The sequence below is a fragment of the Nestor notabilis genome, unplaced genomic scaffold (genome assembly GCF_000696875.1).
Source record: "Nestor notabilis isolate BGI_N333 unplaced genomic scaffold, ASM69687v1 scaffold32992, whole genome shotgun sequence".
Classification (NCBI taxonomy): Eukaryota; Metazoa; Chordata; class Aves; order Psittaciformes; family Psittacidae; genus Nestor; species Nestor notabilis.
Window position 1 is genome coordinate 1 of NW_009917702.1, and position 26,964 is coordinate 26,964.

Sequence of the window (26,964 nt, forward strand, 5' to 3'; positions counted from 1 at the left end):
TAAGGTCCTTTCCAATCCTGACTATTCTATGTAGGCTGTGAAACAGTGCAAGAGAACAGGAGTGACATGACTGGCAGGCAGCGGTCCCAGATTGGCCCCTGGCAAAGGTTATTCTGAGGCAATGGAGAAACTTGGGGAAAATCAGTCCAAGAGAGCGTTGTGTTTTGCACGTGCATGTCTGGGCAGTGTGCCAACGCGCTTGGCCAAGGCGAGTGGTAGCAAAGGACAGACAGACAGCTCCTGAGTGAACTCCTGAGTGAAATTTCTTCACAATGGTCTGGAGGGATGGACCCTTTTGCCAGTGTAAGTGGGAAGCCGTTGCAGAGAGCTGCTTGGGCTTGGGCATGCTCTGAAACCATTGTTAGCCTAGCACTCACAAAGCTGCCCCTGTTATTCTGCAGGAGCCTTTAAAGCTTTCTGGTACCACTAAGTCCTTAGTCTGCCCTGTTCAGCACTGGCAGGGCATCTGTAGAGCTTTCTACCTGCCTAACAATCACATTCCTGATTGACAACCTGGGTGAGCTGCTGGTTGTTAGGGGTGCCCTTCAGTACAGCTCAGCAGCTACCTGGGACTCAACAGTCATTGTCAGCTGAGGAAAGAAGGGCTCCAGTTTAAGTTTACTCTCTCTCCGCAAGGCGGGATTGCTTGACACTGTGACCTTGCTAGAGTTTGAATGTTTGAGCTGGAGATCTGGAGGGAGGAGGGTGTATCTGCAGCCAGGCATTCATACAAAGAGCTTTGGGGGTTTCAGACATGCCGGTAAAGGGACTCTGCAGCGTAGCTGAGACCTTTCTTTGCAGCTCTAGTGGTGACCCAAGGAAAGTAGGGTTATCCACCAAATCCCTGGTCTGCTGGCCATAGTGATAGTGGAAGGAGGTTAGGAAAGTGTGTGATTTTCTAAGGGCTGTTATGAAATCTGAAAGGCACAGCATTGTGATTTAGGTGAGCTCCCAAGGCCACCAAAGCAGGGATGTATCAGGGCCAGCTTCTGCAGCTGAAATTTACCTGGTGTTCCATCTCTGAACAGTTCTTGGACCCTTCTGTGTGTGCTTTCACTGGGTAACGTGCTCTATCCTCTGTCTCACCCCTTTTCTTCTCTCTGTGCAAACCTCACACCCTAAGATGTGTATCAAAATGTAATTAAAAGATGAAAAGTAATGACTCCAGGTATTGGTGGCTCGGGCTAGATGTGGGATGCTAAATTGCAGTTCTTAGGGTTGACAGAGAGGAAATACAACATTTATTACTTTTTTTAATTATTTTTCTCTGGAAAATATTAAATTCTTCTGCAAGCTGGTTATTTTCCTCAGTGTTCAGCTCTGACCCATTTACCTCCTTGCCAGAGGGTAATCACACCCCAGTGCCACCTCCTGAACAGAGTCGGGACTGCTGCTGCCTGTGTCACTGTCAGTTAGTGCCAGATGCAGGAGGAGAGTCTCCTACCCCCTGGCATGGCTGACGGACTCCAGCCTTTTCATTATCACCACAGCGAACTTCCCGGAGCTGCTGCCAGCTAAGCAGAGTCAGGCAGTATCCCTGCCTGTGTCTCAGCCTTGCTGTTCCCAACCAAAGGGAGCAGGGCTTCTTTACACTCAGGTGTAACTTCTTTGTGCTCTGAGACCCATCCCCTTTGACAGTACATTTAGTACCACACCTAAGCCTCTCTATCTCTGTGAAGCAGTGATCCTGCTTGTTCATGGCTGCTAGTTGTAGAAAACAGCTCCTTCTTTATCTGTCTTTAATTGCTACCTTGGAAAGACCCTTTGCCAACACAGGCCTTGCAGAGTGCCAGACAGATGGTGAGGAGCCAGTCCATTACCTCCTCTTGAGAGAGAAATGATGCAGAATGATTTGGCTGGCACAGGCACACATGGGTCATCGTGAGGGACCTGCAGTAAAACCTTCACATGCAGCATCAGGCTCCCTTCGCTCCCATCCCATTGGTGTTGACAGTGGAAAGGAAGATGAGGTCTGGGAAAAGCTGCAGGGGTGAAAGTGCAACCCCATGCACATAGCCAAGCTCCCTCCCAGCCACATGCCTCTAGTGCTGGAGCTCTGAGCTGATGGCACCAGTTGTGGGTTTGTCCTGCACTGGCTTATGGTGCTGTTGAGAATGAAGCTGAAGACCTGATGGGAGGACAGCATAGCTTCTGATCCCACCATCAGAATTCAGATTTGGAGGCAATGGGTGCTGGGTGGCCTTTCCTCTTGTCTTATGTCAGGAGAAGAGTTTCAGAGATGTGCATCTCCTGTGGACTACAGCACCCCTGCATCTAGCCTTGGCCTGTTTCAACTGGTACCACCAAGCTTCCAACCCTAAGAGGAGGGCTGTTCACCATCTCAACTTCTTCATGGCACAAAGGGGCCAATTGTGTGGCTGGATTTGGTGGAGGTGTGGAATAGGTCGGGCTGCAGCAGAGTGGGAGCAAGCTGTGGCAGGGATCACTCACTGAGCATCTCCAGTGCTTGGTGTTTGCCTTTGGCAGGGCCAGCCCCTGGAGCATATGGCAGGAAGAGGACTGGGGTTAACTGAGCCTGGGAAGAGGATTGTGTTTAGCTGATCCCAGTCCTGCTTCAGCAGGGAACAAACTCTGTCTGTGCTCAGCAGCTTTATGGTCATTTACTCTGTGGCCAACTACGAAATAAGCTGTTACCACCCACCTCACTGATGATGCACATCCCTGACATATGATTTGAGAGCTGACTGCCCCTGCAGGATGTAAGCCAAAGAGCAAGGCTGGCAGGGGCAGACACTTCAGCTCCCCTCTGAGCCTAGCCGGGCAATCTCCTTCCAGTTGCAAGCCAAAGACCTCAGCCCCAGGCTGAAGCTCTTGCCTGTGCCTCTCCAAAGGCAGCCCTTTGCAGGGGAGTGCATTAGTTCAGGGGTTGCTCACTGCACTGGTAGCAATGCATGCCTGTACCACCACGAGTTGTCTGTTGTACTTCAGCCAGGTTTTAAAGTCCTCCCTACCTCCCCAAAACACTGGTAATTCCTGGTTGGCCTGCGTATTAAAGAGGGACCCAGCAACTGAACTCCTTTCTTGCCCTGCAAAAGGATGGGGCAAGGCTTGACAGGTGACCCTGCTGTCCCAGGGTATGTTTGACAAACATGCAGGGTGCTGAGGGCTTGACAGAGATGCAGCTTCACAGGGACACTGAATTTGGGCTGAATCCAGGCTGAACATTTTCAATTCCTCTGAATCCTTTCTACCTGCAGGAGGTTGAAGTCCGCCTTTATCCTTCTGCCAGTCCCACTGAGATTTCAAGGGCATGTATCTCACAGCTAAAGGTGGCCTATATGCTTTGACGCCAGGAGAGAATGTCTCTCCCCAGCCTGTTTGTGCATTTGATTTCTGATCTGCAGGAGGGGCTACAGACCGTGTCCCAGGTCTTGTTAAAGAAAGTAATTTCTGCTCTTGGTTTTCACAGGGCAGTTCTCTCACTGATGTAAATCTGAGTGGGGAGGTTTTATGCTGGATGACAGAGAGGCTTAGGATATTTATACCATAGTTTATACAAAGCTGTTTGACATAGCGAATGGATTTGGGGAAGTTATTTCTATTTTTTTTTCCTTCTGGGAAAGAAGCATGGACGTTTACCTTGGAACACAGCCTGAATGTGTCATCACCTAAAGACAGGGTGTCCTGACCACAGCAACTTGTGTTGTTTGTAGCAAGTTTTGTGGGATGTGCCTACCTAGTGCTGTGATCCTGTCAGATCTCACAAAGTGGCACAGAGCCAGCTCACAGGAGGCTTCCAAAGGAAACCTTGGCTCTCTGAGACAATTCTCTTGGTAGTAGGACGCCCTGGCTGAGGATGCTGCCTGGCCTTCTATTTGAGATAGATAGCAACTGAATGTCCTGGCTTGTGATGGCCACCACAGACCTACTGTTATGGGGATGTTATTTTTGATGTCTTGCTTCCAGTCAATCCTGCCTCCCTCAGGTCTCTGTGCTTTCCTGGTGAAATGCAGGATTTCTCCCCATTGCCTCCATCAGCAGTGCTGTCAGGAAACATGTGGCCATGCACTGTTGAACAACTGCCATGCTCCACCCCAGATGTGGACCAGGTAAAAGCACCTATGCTCACAGGTGCTCTTTGAGATCTCCAAAACCACCACCTATGATGTAAAACAGAAATGTGTCCTAAGTAACTAATCTCTTCTCTTTTTCGTTCCTTCTTCCCCCTTGTCCCTTCTCCTCTCCCTGTTGCCTCCCCTTGCAGTGGCAGGCCATCTCTCTGACAGTCATTGAAAAGGTGCAGATAGCAGCAGCCATCCTGGGTTCCCTCTTCCTCATCGCCAGTATCTCGTGGCTCATCTGGTCGACCTTCAGTCCTTCGGCCAAATGGCAGCGCCAGGACCTGCTCTTCCAGATCTGCTATGGAATGTACGGCTTCATGGACATTGTCTGTATAGGTGGGTGATCGTATCTCACAGCACGGCCGAGGTCGCCCACCCTCTCACCCATGGAGAGGCGCGGGAGACGGTGTAGAGTCAGCCAGTGCAGCTCAGCTCATGTTGAGCCTCCCCAGCTTTCCTCTGTTGTGGTTTTGTGGCACCTTTTTTACAGTCTTCTCTGCTCGTCTGGGGAGCCACAGGGTGTCTCCTTGGCTGGGCAGGCAGAGGGACCATCAGCAACCCTGCAGAGAAACAAATCTCTATTCAGAGCAAGAAGAGGGTGGGGAGGTCTGGGGGAGGCTGGGGCGCATAAGGCTTTTGAGAAACTCCTTCCTTCCTGGAATAGCCAGTTTAGAGATTGCCCCATGGTTGGGTATGATGGGGTCTCTCCGCATGCAGCTACTTGGTTCTCCAGCCCAGTCTCTCTGCTGTGCAGGGGTGGCTGCCCCTTCTTTGGCCCACCCTGGAGCTGCAAGACCTAACCAGCCCAGGTCATAGCCCAGCCTGGGGTCCTTGTCAGGTTGCTGGTACAGAGCAGCTCTGAGAACAAAGCTACCCCACACTGAGCAAGCCCAGACAGTAAAGAAGATGCTGGTATGGGTCCCCAGCAGGGTCTCCCTGCGAGCTCGAGCTGTATTCCCAGTGCAGGTCTGCAGGATGAGGGGACATAGGTAGTCATACCTATGGACAGAGGCACTCGCCAGCCAGGCTGTTGAAAGAGTGATGGTTACCATAATAGTCCAGTGAACACCAGCCACCTCCAGACATGCTCCTGAGCTGTGTCCACCCAAGCACAGGCCACCATATAATGTAAGTTCAAGTGATCCTGCCAGGAAGCAAAGAGGGCCCCAGAGACATCTTCATGTCTGGGTCCTTCCATCATTCATATAAAGGCAGAAGGAGCCTCCCAGAAACTCGGTGGGACAAAGCAGTCCTGTTGATTTGGTGTATATATGTTTATGTGCCACTCCAGAGGGAAGGAGCACAGTCTCCAGTTCAGCCCTCAGGAGGACCAGGGCTGTATCACAGAGCAGCAGTTGGTGAAATTGGGATAGAGAAGTAAAACAAACCTAGCAACAGGGACAAAAGTCTGGATTGCACACCCTAGTATCTGCATTCAAATGGCTCATCTGGGTTCAAATGGCATCAGCATCTTTTCAGCACAGGACTTGGGCCTGCCAAAACCCAGGCCAATTTCTCCCACTGTTACCATCGCTGTGCTGACAATGAGATTTGAGCTTGGCCTGTAGAGATTATCCTGCTCCTTCACGAGATGCTGTTGGAGCTACCACGTATCTCCAGGAACAAAGGGTGGCAAAGGGAATGAAAGAAAGATGGGAATCACCCACATGTTGGCACAATAGCCACTGGTGACATCCTCTTGCTGGTGGAATTGAGAGTGAAAAAAAATTAACCTTACATGTGTGTGGTGTGCATTGTGTTGCCTTGTTGGCAGAGGGCAGAAGTGGAGAGCCCTGGGCTGAGTGGATGTCAGTAACACAATTAAGTGGCTTTGATACAGCTTCAAGAGCTGAGGGGAACCGATTAGCTCGTCTGTCAACAGGAGCTAAATCCTCCCACATGGCAGAGAACAAATCACGCCAGCCATGAACTGAAGGGGATCAGGGCAGACAGATTCAGATTGGAGGTTCTTTGTTTCTTTCTTACTATTTTTTTTAAAGGTCTGGCCTTTATTTCTTTTTTCCACCTTCTGAAGGGAAGGAAAGTCCCTTTGCATCTCCACTGATGTCACCATTAAGCTTAATGCCCTAAGATGGGAGCTATGATTTTTTCCAGCCAAAGAGCAAGCAGCCATCCTGTTCTCAGGAACACTGCAGAGTCATGGCTGGGGCTGCCCCTTGTCTCATGGTCCTCCCTACACAGCTGGCAGTCCTAGTGGACCAGGCTTGCCGTCTTGCTGGATTTCCCACAAACTCAAAAGCAAGTGGGAAGCATTACAGGTGCAGTGAGTTACCATGTCTGTATGTGGCTTCTCTTGCCCAGCACCTCAGAAACTACCCAGAGGTGACTCCACTAGTGCTGTGTGCAGCACGTCTGCCTGTGCTGCCAGGCAGCCTTCCCATGCTTGGTCAGGAGAGATGATGTTCTGGACTGTGTGAGCCTTCATATACATTTTCCTAGAAAAGCTCCCATTGTGTATGCAGCCAGCCCTCTGCCCCTGCCATGCTCTAGTGTAAAACTTGCTTGTATTGTACATCACTACTCTTTGCAGCCCCAGGTGCTGCTGCTCTGAGGTCTGCAATGGAGGGCAAAGGAGCTCTGAGCAACACTAGCTGAGAACTAGTGTTCTCCTCCTCCTCTTCTTTTCTCTCTGCCCAGGTTGAACCAAATGACAAGTGAGGTCTCCCTGGAGAGCTGTGACTCCCTGGTTAATGTGGTCAGGTCTTTCCTCTGGGTGTCTTCTCTCCTGCCCGGCTGATTTCAGGGGGCTACACTAGTGCTAGCCACAAGGCTGGTCTGTCCTGTGGAAAGGGCAGGCCAGATCAGACCAACAGAAGGGGCTGATCAAAGGGAACTCTGCAACTGAGTTTAATTCCTTATTCATTTTAGCTATGCTCAACTGTGATGGATGCAGCAATGCCAGCTCCCTAGAAGACTTGCAGCATGTTCCTCACTGTGGAACAGCTATTCTCCTTCTCTTTATCCTTCTCTCAAACCTTGCAGCCTCGTGCAGGGTTTTTGATCACAGTCAGGCAAAACCAGCAGCGGAGATTCAGAGTTCTGCTCCTGACTGCCAGCATGGACTGAAGCCTCTTGTTACTCTTCCCTGGGCTTTAGTCCCCCTTCTGCAAGTTCAGGATACAGCCTCTCACAGATAATTGCAATGACAACAGTTCTTGAACTACCAGGGTGCTGTCTGTGCATTTTGGTGTCTCCTCCTCCACAGTCCAGCCCTTTTCCCCTTTTGCTTTGCAGCCTGTGGGTGGGTAGGAAAGATTTAGGAACTAAGAAATGCTCAGTAATGAGGAAAGAGCAGGACATTAAGTGCACTCCATTCTACCACACTAGTTTTTTTCAGCTAGCGTAACACACATTATGCATTGCTTGGTAACAGGCTGTGCAGCCTTAGCTAGCAGAATGTTATACTGTAGGTCTACACTAATTGTATGAATTCCAATTGTTCTTTTCCCCAGTTTGACCCCAATTTTTGCTTTCACTGGCAGAGGAGCAGAGGTTTGAAAGACAAGCTATTTAATAAAGAGCGGCTGTGCTGAAGCAGAGCTCCTCTGTAGTTCCTGCCAGTTCCCACTTTGGTTGTCCTTGGATCTCTCATGTCCAATGAGTCGCCAGCAACATTTGCCCAGGAGGCCAGTTTACACACCCTGGCACTAGAGGTGTTCAGTAGGACACTTCCTCTGGCACTGTAGAGTCTCAAAGCTGTAGGTGACACCAAATCTGCAGATGACACCAAATCTGCAAAGATCCTGACTGTCGTGAGGCAGGGAATGTGCACCTAGTCAGAAACTGTCCAGCTGTTTTGTGTGATCTCTTCTCTACGGAGTCATTAAGGGAATTAAGTAGTAATTTGCCAAGACAGAGATATCTGTGGCAATTTGCATAGGCAATCACATTGCAGCACTGCTCTTTCCATTGTGGAGTCAAAGGTGAGTACGTGGATGCTCACTTGCATGTATAGCTCCCTATGCACAGATCACTTGGTGTTTGTTATCTTCACTTGAGCTATACTTGATCTGAAATGGTCACATCATCTCCAAGCTGAGTTCTCAAAATACGGCTGTTAACTCGGACTATTGATCCATGTATCAAAATCCAGGGATCTTGGGTTTGACCCTCAGCCACTCACATTCAGTAATACACTAGTTTTCTTTGGACTTTGCTGGATCCTAGCAAGCTCCATGAAAACAGTTATAAGGGACAGACACCATTTGCTACCCCTTCTGCCACCATGGAAACAAAACCACAATCAAAGTAAGATGAATCTACTCCTCATGACCAGCAGGACAGATGGTATGGCCCCAAGTACTAGAAGCTACGTCCATCTGGGCAAAATGTGCAAGATGATCTTTCAACATTGTTCTCCCCCTTGCTCTCAGACATCTAACAGGAGGGCAGGAAGCACTGGAAAGGATTTGTGGGAGTCTCCAATACTGGAATTTCTGTTAAGAACCTGTCAGAAAACACATGTCAAGAACAGGTTGCAGAGAGATGATCCCAGTTTGTGAAGGAGGAACAGACTAAATGCTTCTTGATATCCAGCCAGCCCCCATGTCCTTGGTTTTGATCTCTCATGTCTGCTATCTCTGGTCATGTCTGTAGGAGATATGAGAGTTGGATTCAACTAGAAACTGGTAATAGTGCCAGCATAGGTATTGCTCTGCTACAACACAGACATTTGAGATTAGCAACCAGAAAGTGAATGAAAAGTGAGATGGGGACTGTTCATTTGATTAACTACTCTCTCCATGGGTCCATGAGAGGTAAATCCAGAAAGCTGGCATAGAGAGGGATTAGTAGAAATGCAGTTATCAAAATGCAAAGATAAATGGAGTGAGCCTTCATAGTCCTGAGTTACTGAGTAGTGAGAGTAGCTGCTTAGCTTAGCTGGGCTGTAAATCGTGAGAGATACCTGCCTATTAATTAAATGGCAGTCCTTGGAGGGGAAGGGAAGAGTTTGCCTCTCTCTCTGTCAAAGTGCGATTAGAGAAAGTCATAGTTTGTAGATTAAGGTGTTGTGTGGGGTCAGGAGGACAGGAAACCATCTCCCTTTAAGCAAGGAGGAACTCTGCCAGACAATGAGAGCATGTCACAGTCTAGGCTCAGGCATTACCAGATCAGTTCCAAGGGGGAAGTGCGTCTCAGGAAGGCCATTAGCAGGCTGTGTGTGCAGGGCTGTCAGTGTGCCAACTTGCTCCTGCTCACACAGGGCTATCCCTGTGGTTGGTATGCTGGGTGGGTTATCCCCAGTGACGCAAAAGCAATCTGATCTGCTTCCCCTCGGATCACTATCTGGTGGGGACTGTTGCTTTGTCCATGCCCACCCAGTCCTTGCTCTCTGACTCACCTTGCCTTGGTGCTGACAGCAGTGCATTTTTGCAAGCAGTAAATCCTCATGCTTTTTGAAGCTTTTCCTTTGCTTTCCTTGGCAGCCAGTCCCTGAGGGTAGATGCCTTCACAACACTGACTGCACCACAGCTCAATAGCACAAGAGACAGGCAGAGCAGGACCATTCATCCTGCCAACGATTTTTGTTGGCACACCATGGCAATCCATTACAGATCAGGAAGTGTGTGCCCGCTGTTTTTAATCCCAGCTGCCAGCAAGAATAATCAAAAGCATCCAGTATGTCTGACGGCATCTTGGGACAACCGTAGGTAATAACATAAGAAATCAATAGCCAATTAAAACTCATCCACAGCATTTGATCTTTCATAGTGCAATGGGAACAGTAATTAATGGAGCTTCCTTGAGACAGTCACAATTCAAGCTTCCTGCCAAGGCTAATGTGATTTCATTTTAAATGAGCTTTTTTCCTAAAGGAAATGCCAGGCTGAGGTAGCATCAGGGTGTTTTCTAGCAAGGTCACTTGGGCCCTCAGCATTCAAAGGATTTAGGAGTCCAAGCAAAATAAAGAGAAACCGAGAAATGAGGTGTCTTGAAGGTCTTGGTCTTCATCTATATTGATCTGATTCTCAAAAGGAAAGCAGGTGTTTTCATTTGGGTCTGCGTTAGGCCCCAAGGTACAAAGCAGGAAGAATTGCTACAGTAGCAGGGAATCAGTTTTGGGGAAGCATCAAGCCCTCACATGGGTTTGATGACACCATAAAGGCAGAGCACAAGGCAGAGAAGTTCAGCAAATGTCTTCGAAGGAGAAATCTGAAACCAACAGACAGCAAATGTATATGGCTTCAGCATACCTGCAAGAGACCCGTGAAAGTATGCAGAAGCCTTCCATGCCCTTCAGCTTAATGCACTGCTTGCCATGCTGTTCATGCACTTCTTTCCCAGTTTGCCTGTAAACCAGAGCTACCAGGAGCAAAGTGGAGTGACCAGATCCAGGCCCTGTCATCAAAGCGGGCGGCTGAGATAAAGTCAGGCAGCCTATTCAGGGTTTTGTTGCACTGTGAATCCTGGTGTGCATGCTTGAGAAATCACTGAGCAAATCATTGATTTATCAGCTGTAAAGGGGAAATAGAGACAGGAACAGTCCCCAGAGGGCACGTCATGGGGCTCTGGATCCAGCTGGGCAGGGACCATCCCTGAGAGCAGTCATGGAGGGCCCTGTACCTGGGCCAGCAGCAGGGGAAGCGATGCTGCACAACGGATCTGCTGACTGACTTCTTGGCTGCTATCCAGGGAGAGCGGATGCTCAGCAAAGTCAAGACATGCCACCCCCCCGTTCCTGAAAGATGGCACCTATTTTTATCTAATGCTGCATTGATTATTCAATAAGAGAGAAGAGTGGGACAGCCGGCATGTGTGCATGTGTCCTGCTTTCACCAGCAGGCATTCATGCAGAGGCTCAGTGCACCTCCTGAACACCAGTGCAGCTCCGGCAGCTCTCTGCAGAACGACCATGTCACTGCTGAGCAAAGAGCCATGGGGTTTGGACCTGGCTCTGAACCCCCTCCCTTCTTGCAGGGTAGGAGCTTGGCTTCCAGCACAGTCAGAGCAGCACCTTTCACACATGTCCTTTCAACTCCATGCTCCTTCACCACATCCATCTCCATGCAGTTTCTCACTGTTGCAATAGGGTTCCAGAGATGTATTTTGTCATGAATAACCATATGGTACTCTCTGCTCCAGTGCATCAATGTGTTTAGCATTTAATGAGGGCAACATAATTAACATTTTCTGAGGGAGAAAATAAATCCTTTTGCCTTCTGAACTGCATCTTGTCCTTTTGAGGGTGATATGTTATAATCAGAATGATGCTTCCCTATCACTAAACCCCATGCTGGAATCAAGTGCCCGGTGTCCATGGGTGAAGTTCCCACCCATGGGCAGAGGCAGAAGCACTCACCTGCCTGTCATAGCTTCTAGACTATGGCAGGAGATTCCCTCATTGGCAGCTGGTAGGATCTCCTGCACCAGCTGCATAAATTGTGCTGTCTAGTAAAGGACAGGAAAAGAAGTCCTCAGCTCTGTGCCAGGCTGTGTTTTTACAACTGCCTTCTGTCCCATTGCTCCTCCTACTACAGCCTCCATCCCTGCAGACACATTACTCCTGGAGGTGGGAGGCTGTGGTCCATGGCATGTCATTGCGGCCACAGCAAGAGAAGTCAACTCCGTAGTTAACAATGAGGCTGCAGGGGGTCATTTCCCATGCGTAGAGGATGAGGCTGCTTTTGGTGTGTCACCAGCTCTGTAGGGAGCCAGGAGCAGAGGAAAGAAGAGATTAACATGAAGCCACATTAATTCAGCTCTGGGGTTGCTTCTTAAAGTAGGGACTGGTTGGTTCTTCTCCTGGAGAGATGGCTACCTATCAACAGAGACCTCTGTCAGACCCAGACAAAACAGTCTGTGAGCAAGAATACTGTAAACAGGCCCATGGACTAAATTGCTAAACCTCTTCTGCTTGGAAGTTAATCTGTGAAGCAGCACTTTTCTTCCTGAGCCAGCCTGAGTCCTTCTGCCGCATGGCAGAGCTGGATCCACACTACCCGTATGACCATGCAGTGTTCAGCAGAAGTTGTTCAATAAGATTAAATAATGCCAGGGAACCTGTACCCAGTAGTGCAGCCATCACTTTACCTTCTCAGAAGAGATACAGCCCGCAAACAAACCCACGGCAGTGACATTCAGGCAGGGCCAGTGTGGAGTGGGCAGTCATCACTACCTGCTGAATGCAGATAAACCTGAAGAGCCAAAGGTCCAAGCATTTACTATGCCAGGTGGGACAATTCACTCTGCTCATCCATAGCTGTATCATGGACCTCCCTGTGTCGTACAAGGCTCTTCTCCAGACCTTTACTGCTGGCTTAGCCACTCTCAGTTCCTTTCACTGCTTTCATTCTTGTCAGCTCAGCACTGATGGATCCCATAGGTGTGTATGAGCTCTTACCTGCCCCTTTCAGCCTGCATCAGCATTCACTCAGCTGGGTATCACATCCCCTAAAATGGTCTTCAGATCTGCTGGAAGAAACTCATATACGCAGAGCAGGAAGGCAAAAGTTTTGCCTTCCCAAAGATCCTATCTAGTAACAGATCAGAAATGACAGACCCCTGTCCTCTTGGCTTGTACTGCCTTCCTTAATTTTGTGTAGTGTCTCTGTGTGAGAGGTGAAGACTTTTGCAGTGGAGAAGGTGGGATGAGACCTATGGGGACACTAAGGGGAACAAACAGGAGAGGCCCACAGCACCTGAGGTGTAAGGCTTCTGGAAATCTCACAGGACTTCTGGGGTCTGCAATGAAAGATTTTGTCATGGCTCTGGAGGACAAAGCAGCCAAACGCAGGCTGCACCATGGTGTATCCCATTGTCCTGACAACAGGCTGGACAAAAAGAACCATGAGCACCTTGTGCCTCATGTCTTTGGATGCCATCCTACATGGCAGAGGGGAAAGATGCCCACATCTCACTCCAACAGGGCAGTAGAAGCAGTCGCAATGCACACACTGACCTGCAACTTCAGAGGCACTTCCAGGTCCATTAATTTAGTCTAAGTGCCTACATGACCCTGGGGAAGCTCTGTTAAGGGTGATCTGTACTCACCATTATGTTTCTCCTAACAGGTCCCTATTCCTCTTAGTGGAAGAGCACTTGGGTGGCTGGAGGCACTGGGCTCAGACAGGACCTACATCCCTTAGAAAATAAAAAACTCTGAAACTATTCCAGTTTTTTCTTACAGAATTTCATTTACTAATAAAAGCGAAGAGGGAGGCACTAATTCTACCTTCAATAAGCAAATGTCATGTTTTGATCATTATTGAACAAAGCATTTAGGCTTAGCATTTAGACATGACTGCTCATGCTGAGCATTTTAAATTCAGTGTCAGAACTGGAATACAACATTTAAAAAAATTCAAGTCCAAATGAAACATTCTCACCTGTCTGAAAATATGTATTTATTCTTCTATTCTGGGGGACAGCGTGACATTTTCAAGTCTCACTCCAAGAAAGTGCGAATCCAGATTTTCAAACCCTACACAAAACAGCACTGTTGTCTAGCTTTGCCTTTAAAGAAGTGTCCCAGGAATGGCTGAGGATCTGGCATGACTGCACAGGCAGCACTTTGGTTAAAGTAACATTAGCTATTGGATGGGAAGGTTCAGGATGCAGACCTGGAGGACTGACTGCCATGGTGGAGTATAATAAAATGGGAGCCACATGTTTTTGATCCCCTCTCCATGATTATCCACTTCCATGGACTTCTGTAAGGGAACATCTGGAAACCTGAAGGTAGAAAAGTTCTATGCAATCATCCAGAGACCAGGGTGTGCATTTAGCCAGTGCTCCCTTCAATCTAGTTTGAAATGATTAGTTACTCTTTTCCTTAAAAGACTTAAAAGCATGTGTCATACACACAACTCTTGTGCACGAAGTCTTTTGAAGATATGGAGTGTTGCTGTCATCTCCATTTTAAATTTGGGGAAAGAAAGCATCAAGAGGTTCTATATAATTCTAGCTCCACAGCAAGAAGGGGAAACTTTAGGAGAGCAAGGGGATATATGGGTAATGCCTCTGAACCCTTCTATACTGGCACAGTTATGGGTAGACTGACAAGTGGGGAATGCTTGCTGGAGATGCAGGAATCAGAAGCGAGACTGGTGTGCTGGTGGAGCTCTCATCTTCGTTTATTTATTTGCTTTTTCCAAGAAGAGTCTCATTTATTGCTGCCTGCACAGCTAGAGACTGCCCTTTAATCCTCTGCTTTATCGTGCACTATGAATTAAATACCACAGGAGTACAAAAGCCCTTAAGGGCACAACATCCATTTTGCTGTAGCTGTCTACAGCCAGCTGAGTTTACAGGAGTGCTTTTGTTTATGGTTTATCTGTTGCCTGAGCGAGGGTTTCTGTGGTTTCTATTTTACCTATTTTTCACTGTTATTTTTTAGTTTGGGGTTTTTTTTGTCGCAGTTTTGAGGCAGGGTGTAAAAGTGCTAGTCCGGGCAGGGCAGGATAAGATTGTGGTGTTTAGTAGCCCATATGCTTGCAGTGGAAAATACTGCAGCATTTCTAAAGTGATGGTGGTGTTTTGTGTGGTTCCCAGGGTCAGCCCAGCTCCTCTGTCACAGATGGCATCCTGCAGACAGCTGATGCTGTTTTTCCCACTGCAAATAAACCATGTGGGAATTCTGAACAAAAGGAATTTCCTCTCCCTTGGACAACTGCTATTAGTGCCATAATTTTGCCGGTCTTTCCTCCTTTGGGGCCTTATCAGCTCATCCCTACAGGGCTCAGCCTCTGTCTTGTAGAGGAACACGCAGGTGAGCAGAGGACGTGTCTGAGATGCTCTGCGATGAAGGCAGCACCTTGCAGAGAAGCTGACAGCTACCTTGCAGCCATAAAAGCTCCCCAAATGCTCCTACAACATACTGTCTATAGGTCCCACCAGCTCCACAAGCCCCATGACAGGCAGTCCTACTTGTCTGGTCAATTCATCTCACTGGATAAAGTGTTCCTTCTTCCACTGCTACAAATGCCATGTATGTGAGACGGATTGCTCCTTCTCCAGGAGGAACCTGTAGCATCCTGTGCACATGGGAATTACTGCCACATACATGTATTACATGAACTCATGATGTGCTGCAGTGTCACAACCTGGAAATTGTCTCTTGCCGTATAGCACAGAAGCATCCTGCAGAATCACAGTGGTGCCTGGAGGAGAGACACTGCCGGCTGTCACACCAAGAGCTCTCATCAGTAATAAAAGACCTGCCTCCTTCCTCCAGCCCCCCACACTCTGCCCCAGTGTCGCAGGCAGTGAGGTCTGCCATTATCACTCACCTGGTGGAACAGCAACTAAGGGGACCCTCTGACATGCCAGCACACTGGATCTATTTCCCACCTGGCGGGGCTCTTACTGAGTCTGGGGGTAGGTGTTAATAGCTGCAGGGAGCTTGGGACGTAGCGTAACCGCCCACCCAGATGGGATCTGCTGGTCCTGTTGCTCTGCCAGGTGGAGTGGAGGAAGCAAGGAAGGAGAAGGGCTCTTGCTGCCTTTGTGGGGGATCCTGGCATGCCTGGAGCTGAGGAAGCTTTGGGGCAGAAGCACCCCTGACCCCCAGCTTGCATGAGAGGAGATAAACTGTAATAAACACAAGGTTTGCTGGTTAGTTGGGAGCCAGCCTGTTTGTGCTGTTAATGCCCAAAAATGGAAGTCTCCACCTCCATAAAATACCTCCCCAGAACAGCTGGGAGCAGCTTTTCCATGTACGCTGGTGAGGGCTCTGCCCAGGCCATGGAGGTCTCACCCTCTGAGGGGCTCAGTTTCAGTTTTGCTGGAGTTGTGGCCACTGTGGCCTGAAGAGATCTAAGCATCACATAAATACACATTGCTGTGAAAGCTGCCTGCCAGTGGAGCCCCATTACAGCAAATGCACTTAAAGGGCAATGAGCATGAGTGTTTTGTCTTCCTCAGACCCATGGGCTCCATGATGGCACATGCCATCCAGTCATCAGCAGTACTCAACAGGGTCCAGCCATGCAGCCACCTCAGTTCTGCCAAGCCAAAACACAGTCCAGATTTGTAAATATTTAATCAGTTCTTGAGATAATTAAAAACGTGCATGGAGAATGATTGATAAGATGTCTTATTATAATCAGCTAATTACTTTTTCCATATGCCAAGAATTCACTCGAGCTCTAATCACTATGAATACATTTTCAATTGATACTGTATGTCATTCAATGCTGGCGATTGCAAAGCTTGCACAACCTGCTTATATAGTGCCGGCATTATTCAGAGCAGACCTTTGCTAGATGTCTTCTGGACTAGAGACATCCTGCTCACTGGCCCAGTGTCCTGCAGCTACTCTAAAAGACAGCAATAGAAGTTCCCATTCACCCGTTACCTGAACTTCTCCTGTATGCAGATAAGCTCTTGAAACATTCTGGACACAAAATTTATATTTTGGCAAGTGTAGGTGATGAGATATGAAGGAGACTATGCTTCCTGTTTGATTTCACCAGAAAGCAAAGGATCCCCGAAAATCTGAATGTAGCAGTAGTTTATATGAGAATTGACTGTGTGATGAAAGCATTCCTGAGCTGAAGAAAAGTATGATGTGAGGATAATGGACTCCAGAAAAGCAGCAGCAGCAGCCTCAGGGGACCAGAGCTGGGAGCATCTCCTGGGAAGAGAATCTGAAGGATAAAAGAGCTGCAAACAGCTCATGGCTGCCAAAAGGGGTGATACTAAAGGCACAACAGCAAACTGTGCCTATGCACAGCTCAGAAGCGTGGGAAGAGAGCACTGAGGCTGCATTAGGAGCTCTTTGAGGACCCAAAATCGTCAGCTTCAATCATACAAGGGCAGAAAGAAGCCTGCAACTAATGAAAAGTCTCTAGAAATCACACAGGCAAGGGGAGCTGTCAGAGCTGAACCCCAGGATGACCATACGGAGATACAAAAAGCAGTAAGAAATGGGTCCATAAGCATACATAAAGTAAGAAGAACAAGGCAAGTCTAAGAGCTCAAACAATATTTGATACAAAAAAGGGCCAAAGAGTTAAATGTTGCCTTTGTTTCAGTCTTCAAAACTTAACTAAAATAATTTTAATGAGGAGAAAGAAGCCCAGGGCAGAATCAGAAAAGAACAGACTCAAAAACATTCAAATGAGTTAGCTTTGCCCTTGTCAGCATGTCCTAATGAACTTCAGAGGGAGCTGTAGGGGCAGTCTCTGGCCCATGAGCATTTCATCATCAGGAACTTGAGGAGGATGCAGGAGGTGCCAGGCAGCTGGGGGAAATGCAAGCAGAGTGCCTAGCTTTAAATATAATCTCTATCATTAAAGAAGGTAGGAACTGAGGATAAAGAAAATGAAGGGCAAATCAGCTTTACTGATTCATAGAAAGATATTGGAATAATTTTTTAACTAACCATGTGATGAGCATGAGAGTATAATTGTATCTAATTTGGGAGGAGAATTGTCCTAGGGGCTGAGGAGGAAGCAGACAGGTTTGCTGTAACTTAGGCAATGCTTTTGGTGCTTTGGGTTGATATTCCTGAGCAAACCAGAGAAATGTGGTCTAGATTAAATAACTGTAACACAGGTGTACAGCCAGTCAAAAACCTGGTTTCTCAGGAGTTGTCAATGGTGTACTGGAAACTGGAAACACATTTCAAGTAGGACTGTTTTGGACTCTGCTCTCCTCATTATTTTTATTAATGGTTTCGGTAATGAAATAGGAAGTGCCGTTATAAAATTCACAGCTGACACCAAGCTTGGAAAGGCTGCAAGCACTTTGGAGGATCAGATCAGCATTTGAAATTACCTTGGCAAATAGGAGAAATCAACAAGATGGAACTGAATAAAGAGAACTGGAAAGTGCTACCCTTATGAAGAAGAAGTCAGAATCCCAAACACAAGCTGGGCCAGGCAGTCACACTGCCAAAGACAACGACATGCCAAAGACTGTGACATGCCAGTTTATTTCATCAGGGAATCAAAAGGAAGGTGTACATTGCTGGTCATTCACCTGTCTGCTGAGGGGACTGCACCCTCCTGGGGAGTTCACTCGCAGAAAAAGAGGAACAAAATGAAGAGGTTCTGGAAATGATGAACAGGAGTGACGGAAAGGAGGGCATTACCTTATTCTCTACCTGATCGATGCCAATGCTCATATCTTCTCTCCCAAATCAGCCCAAGTGCAGAGTCCCACTGGTGCTATGACATTACTTTTAATTATGAATCTCCGTCTCCTCATGCCTTGGTACATGCTCTTCCCCATTGCTGCAAAGCACAGCTCTTCAGCCTTGAGTCTCAACCACTGGAGGATTTAAATATGCTAGGTTGTTTAACTTGTCATTCAGATGGAACTGACCCTGCCACAATATGGGGGGATGCCACATACTGGGTCCACTTTTCCCATCTCATATTTCCTGGAAAAGGTCCCTCTGGCTCTCTTTCCCAGTTTATCACCAAGGACTATCCTGCATCATGGATGAGGGATGAAATACAGAGGATTACAGTGAAAAGCAGTATGATTAAAAGGGTCCAGAGGGAACTCATGTCTCACGTACTGTGAGATACTTGTGAAGCTGGGATGAGGCAGATATTCATGGTTATTTCTAAAGCCCTTTTTGGAATGGAGTAATCTTATGGGGACTATATATGAGAATTTGGGAAGTGGGGGGCAGCCTAACTTGAGTAAATGCAGAGCAAAATTCTATATACTTTACTGTACTACACTAGAAACCTATGGTTAAGGACCATAAATGAGCCAAAAGAGAGCACCTATGACTAGGTATGGTCCCTGCAGTGTGCAGAGCCCATCAGGTAAACATCACTATCCTGGCTTTATTTTTACACCTTGCTTGTACTGTTTGCCACTGCTAGAGACAGGATGCTACAAGACAAATCCCTTGTCTGAACCAATGCAGACACTTTTCTGCTCTTAGGTTAAGATAAAAGACAGCTAAGGATGAAGCATATAGGATGAGATTAAGGCAAAGAGATAAGTGAGGGCTGAGCTGCAGAAGCTTTGGAAATGAAAGTGGGGGAATTTGAGATTGTCACAAAAGATTAAAGAATTCCCAGAAAGGAAGAGGAGGGTTTGTGTATGCAATGATGTCAATAGAGAGAAAGGCCAGCAACGAACATGTTATCTCCCAGGAGGACTGGTTTAACTTGGCCTGAGCCACCTCTTCTATAGATGCCAATCTTAAGCTTTGATCAGAACTGCCATAATCTTCCCTTGGCACCCAGCAATGAAAGCAGCAGAAATGGGCTGAAGCATGGCAGCTGTGTCTGGGGTGAGACTGCATTTGGAAAGGAAACTGAACGGTGAAGGTGCTGCTGAAGGTGAAAACAAGAGGTGACAGCTCAGGTGGCAGGACAGGGGCTTTATGAGAAGCAGGACAGAGTAACTGGCTTGAATGGACTGTGATTTTTCCTCCTGTAGGTAATATGAATATCAGCACAGGGGTGATGTACCCCTGTCAGCAGAAGCCTTCTTTTTGTGGTTTCTTTACTGGTAAATAGGAGAAACAGTTCCTGCCCCAAGATTTTACCCCTCTCTTTCAGTAAAATATGTGGCATGTGTTGAAATAAGAGGAAGGTTAATTAGAGGCTGAAAGTCCTGGTGAAAGGATCAGTTGGTGGCAGAGTCTGACAATGCGAGAAGGGCACTGCTTGTCATTTCTGGAAAACTACTGCTCCAAAGTTGCCTTAAATTGGAGGCTCACAACTGCTCAGGTTAATCTCACAGGATGGTGGTGCTCCAACTGATTCCCCCTTGCTCATCCAGAGGCACAAACATAATTGCCCTTATTTCAGTCTGGGTTTTGCCTATGTTCTTCCAACAGCCCTTCCAGCTATTGGGCTGAGGACTTCTCTCTTGACCAGTCTTGCCACAGGCCCACTGTAGGCCGGCTGATGGCAATGCACCTCTGTCCCAACTAATCCCAAGAAACAAAGGGCCACCTGCACACAGCCCGTATGTGTCCACCCTCAGCACCAAAAACATTTCCTTGCACAGAAACTGTCGACGTGGATCATGTTGTGGTGTGGGCAGGTATTGCAAGGTTTAGAGAAAACCTGCAGTGACATGAACCTTACCTCTGTGCCATGATATCCACCCTTGGTCACGCTTCCCTTTCTAACTCTTGCATTTGAAGACCCCAGCTCAGGGTTAGCTGTGGCAATCAGTAGAACATAGAAATTAAACTGCTTTCACCAGCACTAGCTCTGTTTCAGACTGAATCTCGATCATCTGGAAAAGAAACATTCCAGTTATTCTTGCTCTGGGATGAAAAGGGGTGGGAGAGTGGTGCTAAGTGGAAAAGATGTCTTTCTGCAGAGTCAACAGTTGTCAGCTTGTTCTCCCAAATGCTGTGGACATGCACTGATTTGGCATGCAACTGCACTGACACAACCCTTGCCTAGCTAACCTGTATTGGTGTTGCTTACCTGTTGCTTTAAATCAAATCTGGCACCAGGAGCTGGGTCACTTTACTATGATAGTTTTGCATAAGAGCAGTGGTGAGGTTCTGGGTACTCTGCCATGTATAATAAATGAAAAGAAGTGTAAGAGGACTGGAGCACCTCCCGTATGAAGACAGGCTGAGGAAGTTGGGGCTGTTCAGCCTGGAAAAGAGAAGGCTGCGTGGAGTTTTCATAGCAGCCTTCCAGTATCTGAAGGGGGCCTACAAGGATGCTGGGGAGGGACTCTTCATTAGGGACTCCAGTGGTAGGACAAGGGGTAATGGCTTTAAACTTAAACAGGGGAACTTTAGGTTAGATATAAGGAAGAAGTTCTTTACAGTGAGGGTGGTGAGGCACTGGAATTCGTTGGCCGAGGAAGTTGGGAATGCTTCAACCCTGGAGATGTTCAAGGCCAGGCTGGACAGAGCCTTGGGCGACCTAGTTTAGTGTGTGGTGTCCCTGCTCATGGCAGGGGGGTTGGAACTAGATGATCTTAAGGTCCTTTCCAATCCTGGCTATTCTATGATTCTATGATACCAGCATAAGAAATGTGTACAGGTTTGGTATGACCTATTGCCAAGGTATTGCTCTGTTTGCCTGCGCTGTGAAGCACAAAGCAACTTCTCAGCTCTGGGAAGTAATCCCTGCACCCAGCACAATTACTAGTCTTGCCTGCCTGGACTCTACGGAGTTCCACAGGGCTGACCATGATCTGTCCCCTCTGCATGGACTCATTAACAAAAAAGCCACAAGAGAAAGAGCAAAAAAGGCTAATATTTAGAGAGAATGAACACAGTGAAAAGAGATCAATATGGTTTCCTGTACATACTGTTCCAGATTCAGCATGCGTTAATTCAGAGCACTGCCGTGTTAGCTCAGAGTTACTATGTCGTGTCCTGGGAACAGCACAGCCACACCAACATAGCAATGCAGGCAGAGGCGTTAGAATTACTTTTTTTTTGACTTTGCTGTCAGGTTAATGATCCCACCACATCATATGGGCTGCCCCCAGCTCCAGAGCCATCCGGGAAATCTCTTCATGGCACAAGCTATTGCAAGTCGAAATGTCTTAGAATAAAAGAATGGCCAAAGCTCCATCTAGGCAGCTGCTCTGCTTCCATCATTGGCCGTGAACAGATATAAGAGTGAAATAAGAACAAGACAAGTGTATACTATAATTCTCCTGAATATTTCTTCCAGCATTCAACAAATTTTCAGCTCAAGGAATTTCTTCTGATGATGGTCCATCCAGGTGTCTTCATGAGAAAATGGGAATGAGAACAGCATGTCTCCATAGGAGTTTCATTTCACCAACACCACAAACAACAGATTTCTGGACCAGGCAACAACCTGGACCATCATGTTTTGCATGAAACAAGAGATTTTCCTTCTGAAGAGGGTGGTTTTCACAGAGGACCTGTTGAGAACAGATTTTATGAAGCAGAGAGGGCAAGATAAACTCAGGAGGAGTGGAAAAAGACCAGGCCACTACCAGAATCCATCTGAAGTTCTCATATAGACTTTTCTGCACTGAAAAGAGAAGCTCACACCAACATGAAGCTCACACCAACCTGCTGTCTTCCCCACGTACACAGGATTTTGCTTATGGAATAGTTGCTTCTAGCTGGAAAATCCTAGTTAAATACAGTTCTTCATGAAGGATTTCACACTTAAGTCTGGCCTTTAATTGGAAAGTTTCACCTCTGTAAATAAGAATAATGCTAGAGGGAGGAGTGTTTCTATAAGGGGACACACAGAGCTGAACACAGGAATTCCAATCCTAATTTATCTCAGGCAGACAAAATTTGTTTCGATAGGAGCATTAAGCATCCTGCAGCTTGATATAAACTGATGGGCTCTTGCTTACTCTTGGCATTTACTCTTACAAATGAATCACTGTTACTTCCGCCTCCCTGCTCACCCCTCCACTTGGTTCCTTTTTAATTTTACAGCTTCCTGAGCTTGACACTGGGAAATCGATAAGTAATTTAGAGCCCAGTAAATACAGATGAAGACAGGTTACTTTGTACTTTTATAAATATTTGGAAACCAAAATAATCTAAGAAAACAGGTGCTCAGTTGACTCAGCAACCCATCCGTCAGCATCACACAGTTAATTGCATAAGATCATAAACATTTATAATTAGAAGGCAAACAAACAAGAATTTTATAAACAGCCCTCTTGAATCAGGCTGCGCATTAAATATTTGTGATAAGGTAATTAAGAATAGATTTACAATTCTGGCTCAGTGTTTAATACTTTGGAGAATGGATTTGATTCTATGGAGAATGTTCTACAGCCAAGGAGGAAACATTCGATTTCAGCTCTTTTATCCGAGGCTTGAAGTGGTCTCAGAGAAACATCGGCTCTGTCATTGATCAGAGAGGAATTTCATTCATTACAGATCAGACAGCTCATTTAAATATATGTCTAATGTCCCTTGTCATGGGCTGATCCACTTCAGGCCTGCTTCAAAGCTCCGTCTCCTTGGCTGGATCTGCAGGCTTTCCCTAAGTCCTGCTTTTTATGGTTGATGCTTTGATCAGAGTACGTCAGAATTCTCAAACATGTTTCAAAGTAGGGAGGAAAAACCGTGTTTTTCTATTAATACATCGTGGTGTTTTGTTATGAAATGCCAGCATCACTACAGGATTGCAGCTGTGTGATTTCAGTGGTCCGTGGGAAGCAGAGGGAAGATTTCTCTCATACTCTAGTGTCCAATGCCATTCCCCATCCCAGAATAGCCAGATCTGCATACTTCAACTCTCCAATGTAATTACTCCTACAGCCAGTAAGCAGGCTCAGCACCCTGATACAATGAATATGAGAGTCCCCCTGAAGCTAATTTGTGATTGAATCAGCAGGGCTTCTACTTACGTTTAAAACCAGAGAGGCTAGAAACTCAATCTGTACTTAAACTAGGGTTTAAACTCTGAAAAATCAGATGTAAACTCTTAAGAAACCAGGTGGCTGCACTGCATCAGTAGTAATGGGGTGATTAGTCATAAGGGTAGGATGACGTTCAGGTATTTTGATTTTTTTTATATAGCACAGGTTTACTCCAGTAATTATTTGCCATCAGAAACTAGAACAGTCTGGAAAAGGTGGGCAGAGAGTAAAGCTGTAGCATTTGATTCATCAGGGCTAGCCATAAACCACTTCATTCTGGGGCGACCATCATGTCTCCACACATTGCTGGTTGAGACGACCTCTTCATTCAGGCATGATTTTGCTTCTTATTTCTTGTGGGTCTTTTGTTCTTTGCTGTTGTATTTATATGCTTGCAACAGGACAGGCAAGAGAGCTGCTTTTCCTAGAAACATTTCTGATAACTTTGATCCTGAGCAAGAATGGTGAAGCCATTGTTAGTAAGAACAATGACGCTATCCACGTGCTAACTTACCCAATCCTATCTGCTGGTCTGGCCTCAGTTATGTGGGACACAAAAGCACTTTCCCAACAGGAAGATTGCTGCAAAACCAGGAGACTCAGACCCCCTCGTTCTGCGTAGATCCCACTCTGCAGCAAAGCTTGTCAGTTGTATCACAGTGTGTCAGCTAAACCAGTCTATATGAGATGTCGCAGCTTCCTCCAGCCTCAGGGGACAAGAGCAACATAGTGTTGCCGTTACTGCTGGACCTAGTGGTTTCAAAGGGTCTATCCAGAGCCCAGCAGCTTGAATAATAACAGAGCTTAATGCTCAAGTACTGTCATCATCTGAACAACTTCTAACATTATTTAATCCTTCAATCTTCTTTCAAGGGTGGGGAGAATGACGGAGACCTCTGGGAGGTGAGCTAACCACTGGTGGAAGGGCCTGAGCTGCTTACTCTAGTTCAACTGTGGAGACCATTAGAAGTCAGGTGTCCTGCAGCTCAGTGCCAGCCCCTGGACATCAGCTCTGGTATACGCAGATGGGTAGCAGGTCATACACATTACGTGCGTACTCGGCACACACACAGCGTAAGCTCATCTGCCCTTTCTTTCAAAGTATGCTGTTTCCCCCTTGGAAGGGAGCAGTGACGTACAATAAGGGACTTGCTCTGCAGATACCTCATTGTACGCAAAACTTTGTCTAGGATGACAAACCATTTACAGGTATTGACAAACCTTTTGTTTTGCTCTACTGCGGCCTCTGGCCTCCATGTGCGTGTCTGCTCTGCTGCTGTGTGTGGGGAGAGACTCGGGCTGTGCACACACATGACGCTGGTGCAGCAGACGTCACCAGCACGTCAGACCCAGGTACACCCCCTCCAAACACATGCCGTTAGCTGGGTGAATCATGCCTATGCAGCATGCGAAACTAGTCCAGTGATAGATAACTCTCAGGCGTTTATCGGTAAACAGATACTGTTTTGCTGTAGGGGCATAACTCACTCTGCTGCATTTATGATCTGTTTATTGATTGCTGGGATAAAGCTGTAATCCTTTTAATACAGGGGAAAAGGGATCCAGCAGAGCAGGAGCATCAGAGCTGTGCCAGTCTGTAATTAAAATACGTGATTTATCGTTGAATAAATACCAGCTGGGGAAGAGCTGAGCTAACCAGCTAGCTGGGGGCAGGATGCTGGGGTAGGTTTATGGTTCTTCCTAAAGTTTGGTTTCTGTTTTATGTTTATTTCTTTCCCCCTCCCCTCCAGGTCTAATAATACATGAAGGGCCCTCGGTTTACCGGATTTTTAAGCGGTGGCAGGCGGTCAATCAGCAGTGGAAAGTGCTGAACTATGACAAAACAAAGGACATGGAGGAACAAAAAACAGGGACCAGGACAAATCAGCGCCCCTCCTCCCAAACCACCCACTCGTCCTCCACTGGTGGTACAGCCACTAACGCCGCTCCAGCCGACAGCGGGGCACGGGCTGCCGGCCATGCCACAGGCACCCTCTCTGACCACCACTGTGCTTATACCATCCTGCATATACTCAGCCACCTGAGGCCTCACGAACAGAGGAGTCAGTCTAGTAGTAACAGAGAGCTCGTCATGAGGGTCACAACGGTCTGAGCCGAGGAATTCAGGAGGCCTTAACACAAAGCGGAGGAGACAAAGAACTCAAAAAGCAGAGGAGCATGGTGTGCCTTTTTCTTTCTCTTTCCTTTTATTTATTTTTTTTCCTTCCTTTTTTATTTTTTTGTTTGTTTCTTTTTTCTTCTCCTCTCCTTTTCTTTTCTGGTAACTGCACAAGATATAAGAGGTGGCACCTGCCCAGCTGAGGAAAAAAGCCGGTGGAGGGAGAGCCGCACACTCATGCTAAAGAGGTTAATGTTTTCCAGCCTGTTTAAAAAAAAAAAAAAAAAAGAAAAAAATAGAAAAACAAAAAAAAAGAAAAAAGAGTCAACTACACAAATCACAAAAAAAAAAGCAAACAACAAAACAAGTGCAATACAGACTACAAACTGAGTAGGCAGAGTTCTGGGGAAGCAGAGGAACAGACGGTTTAGCATGTCTTACAAATCCTATTACCTGGAATAGGTAACACTCTGTACACACCCCCCTTACACACACGCACACAAACACACACACAGAGTGTGAGATTTATAAAAACAAGGAAGGGAATGAAATATTTTGGAGTATTTTTGTTTTCCAGACTATGATTAACCAGGGCTATGAGTTGTTTTGTTTCATGAGTCACTCTGGAGCCTTGTTCAATTTACCATAGGATACCTAAGTGAAATGGCTGGGGAATTTTCAGTACTGATTTGCAGAAAGAGAGATTGAATCATCCCACCGAGAAAATCTAACAAAACCCAGGCATACCCAAATCTCACAAAAAATCCTGTTTTTTTCCTAAGGTTCCTGACAAGGGGTTTGTGAGGGTGGAATTGGGAGGGGGGAGGGGTACTCCATGATCTTTATTTGACATGTAGGCATTTTTGGCAAATTTTATACAAATGCTCCACAGGTGTTTCAAGCACAAGTACTGGTGTCATTTATGCCTTCATAACCCCAAATCCAGTGTCCAAATCTTGCCACTCACACACACCATTTTCCATGCAGACATTCCAGGTTAATTTCCTTCCATTTTACTCTGATCACAAGAAGCTGACCCATCTTGGTGGGTTTCTGCTTTCTTGCTGATTCAGACACATGCATTAGACATATACACCCTTTTTTGTTTTGGTGTCTGTATCCCTGCTGCTTGATTTGCAACAGTCTCACTCAGTCTTGTAGGCTGAGCCTTTCACATCCAGTCTATTAGTTGATTACAGAGTCTATTCCATTCAATCGTTCAAGAGAGTTAGTCTGAAGAAGGAGCACAGTTGCTGATCAAATATGTAACACTTCAAATAGTCTCCTTCTCTTGGATATATCCTTGAAGGTACTGGTTGCTCTTCAGGAACATTCTCTTTCAATGCACAATGGCTAAATCATTTGTGGATATTAAAGGGACACTGTCAAGTACTTTTTAAATAGTTTTTAGGGTTTGGGCTTTTTTTACTCTCCATTGTTTGTAATATTCTCTTACAAGCTTGAAAATAAAATTTCTTTCCC

The 26,964-nt window shown here is 46.7% G+C and overlaps 1 protein-coding gene across 1 annotated transcript; it reads left to right on the top strand.

The window, feature by feature from the left end:
- Nucleotides 1-4,219: 4,219 nt before the first annotated feature.
- MARCH4 (membrane-associated ring finger (C3HC4) 4, E3 ubiquitin protein ligase) lies at nucleotides 4,220-25,751 on the top strand (the record flags this gene model as incomplete). The annotated part of the gene is made up of 2 exons (XM_010009361.1): nucleotides 4,220-4,418; nucleotides 25,115-25,751. Coding segments are annotated over 2 exons (561 nt in total), but the record flags the coding sequence as incomplete, so codon positions are not given.
- Nucleotides 25,752-26,964: the final 1,213 nt, after the last annotated feature.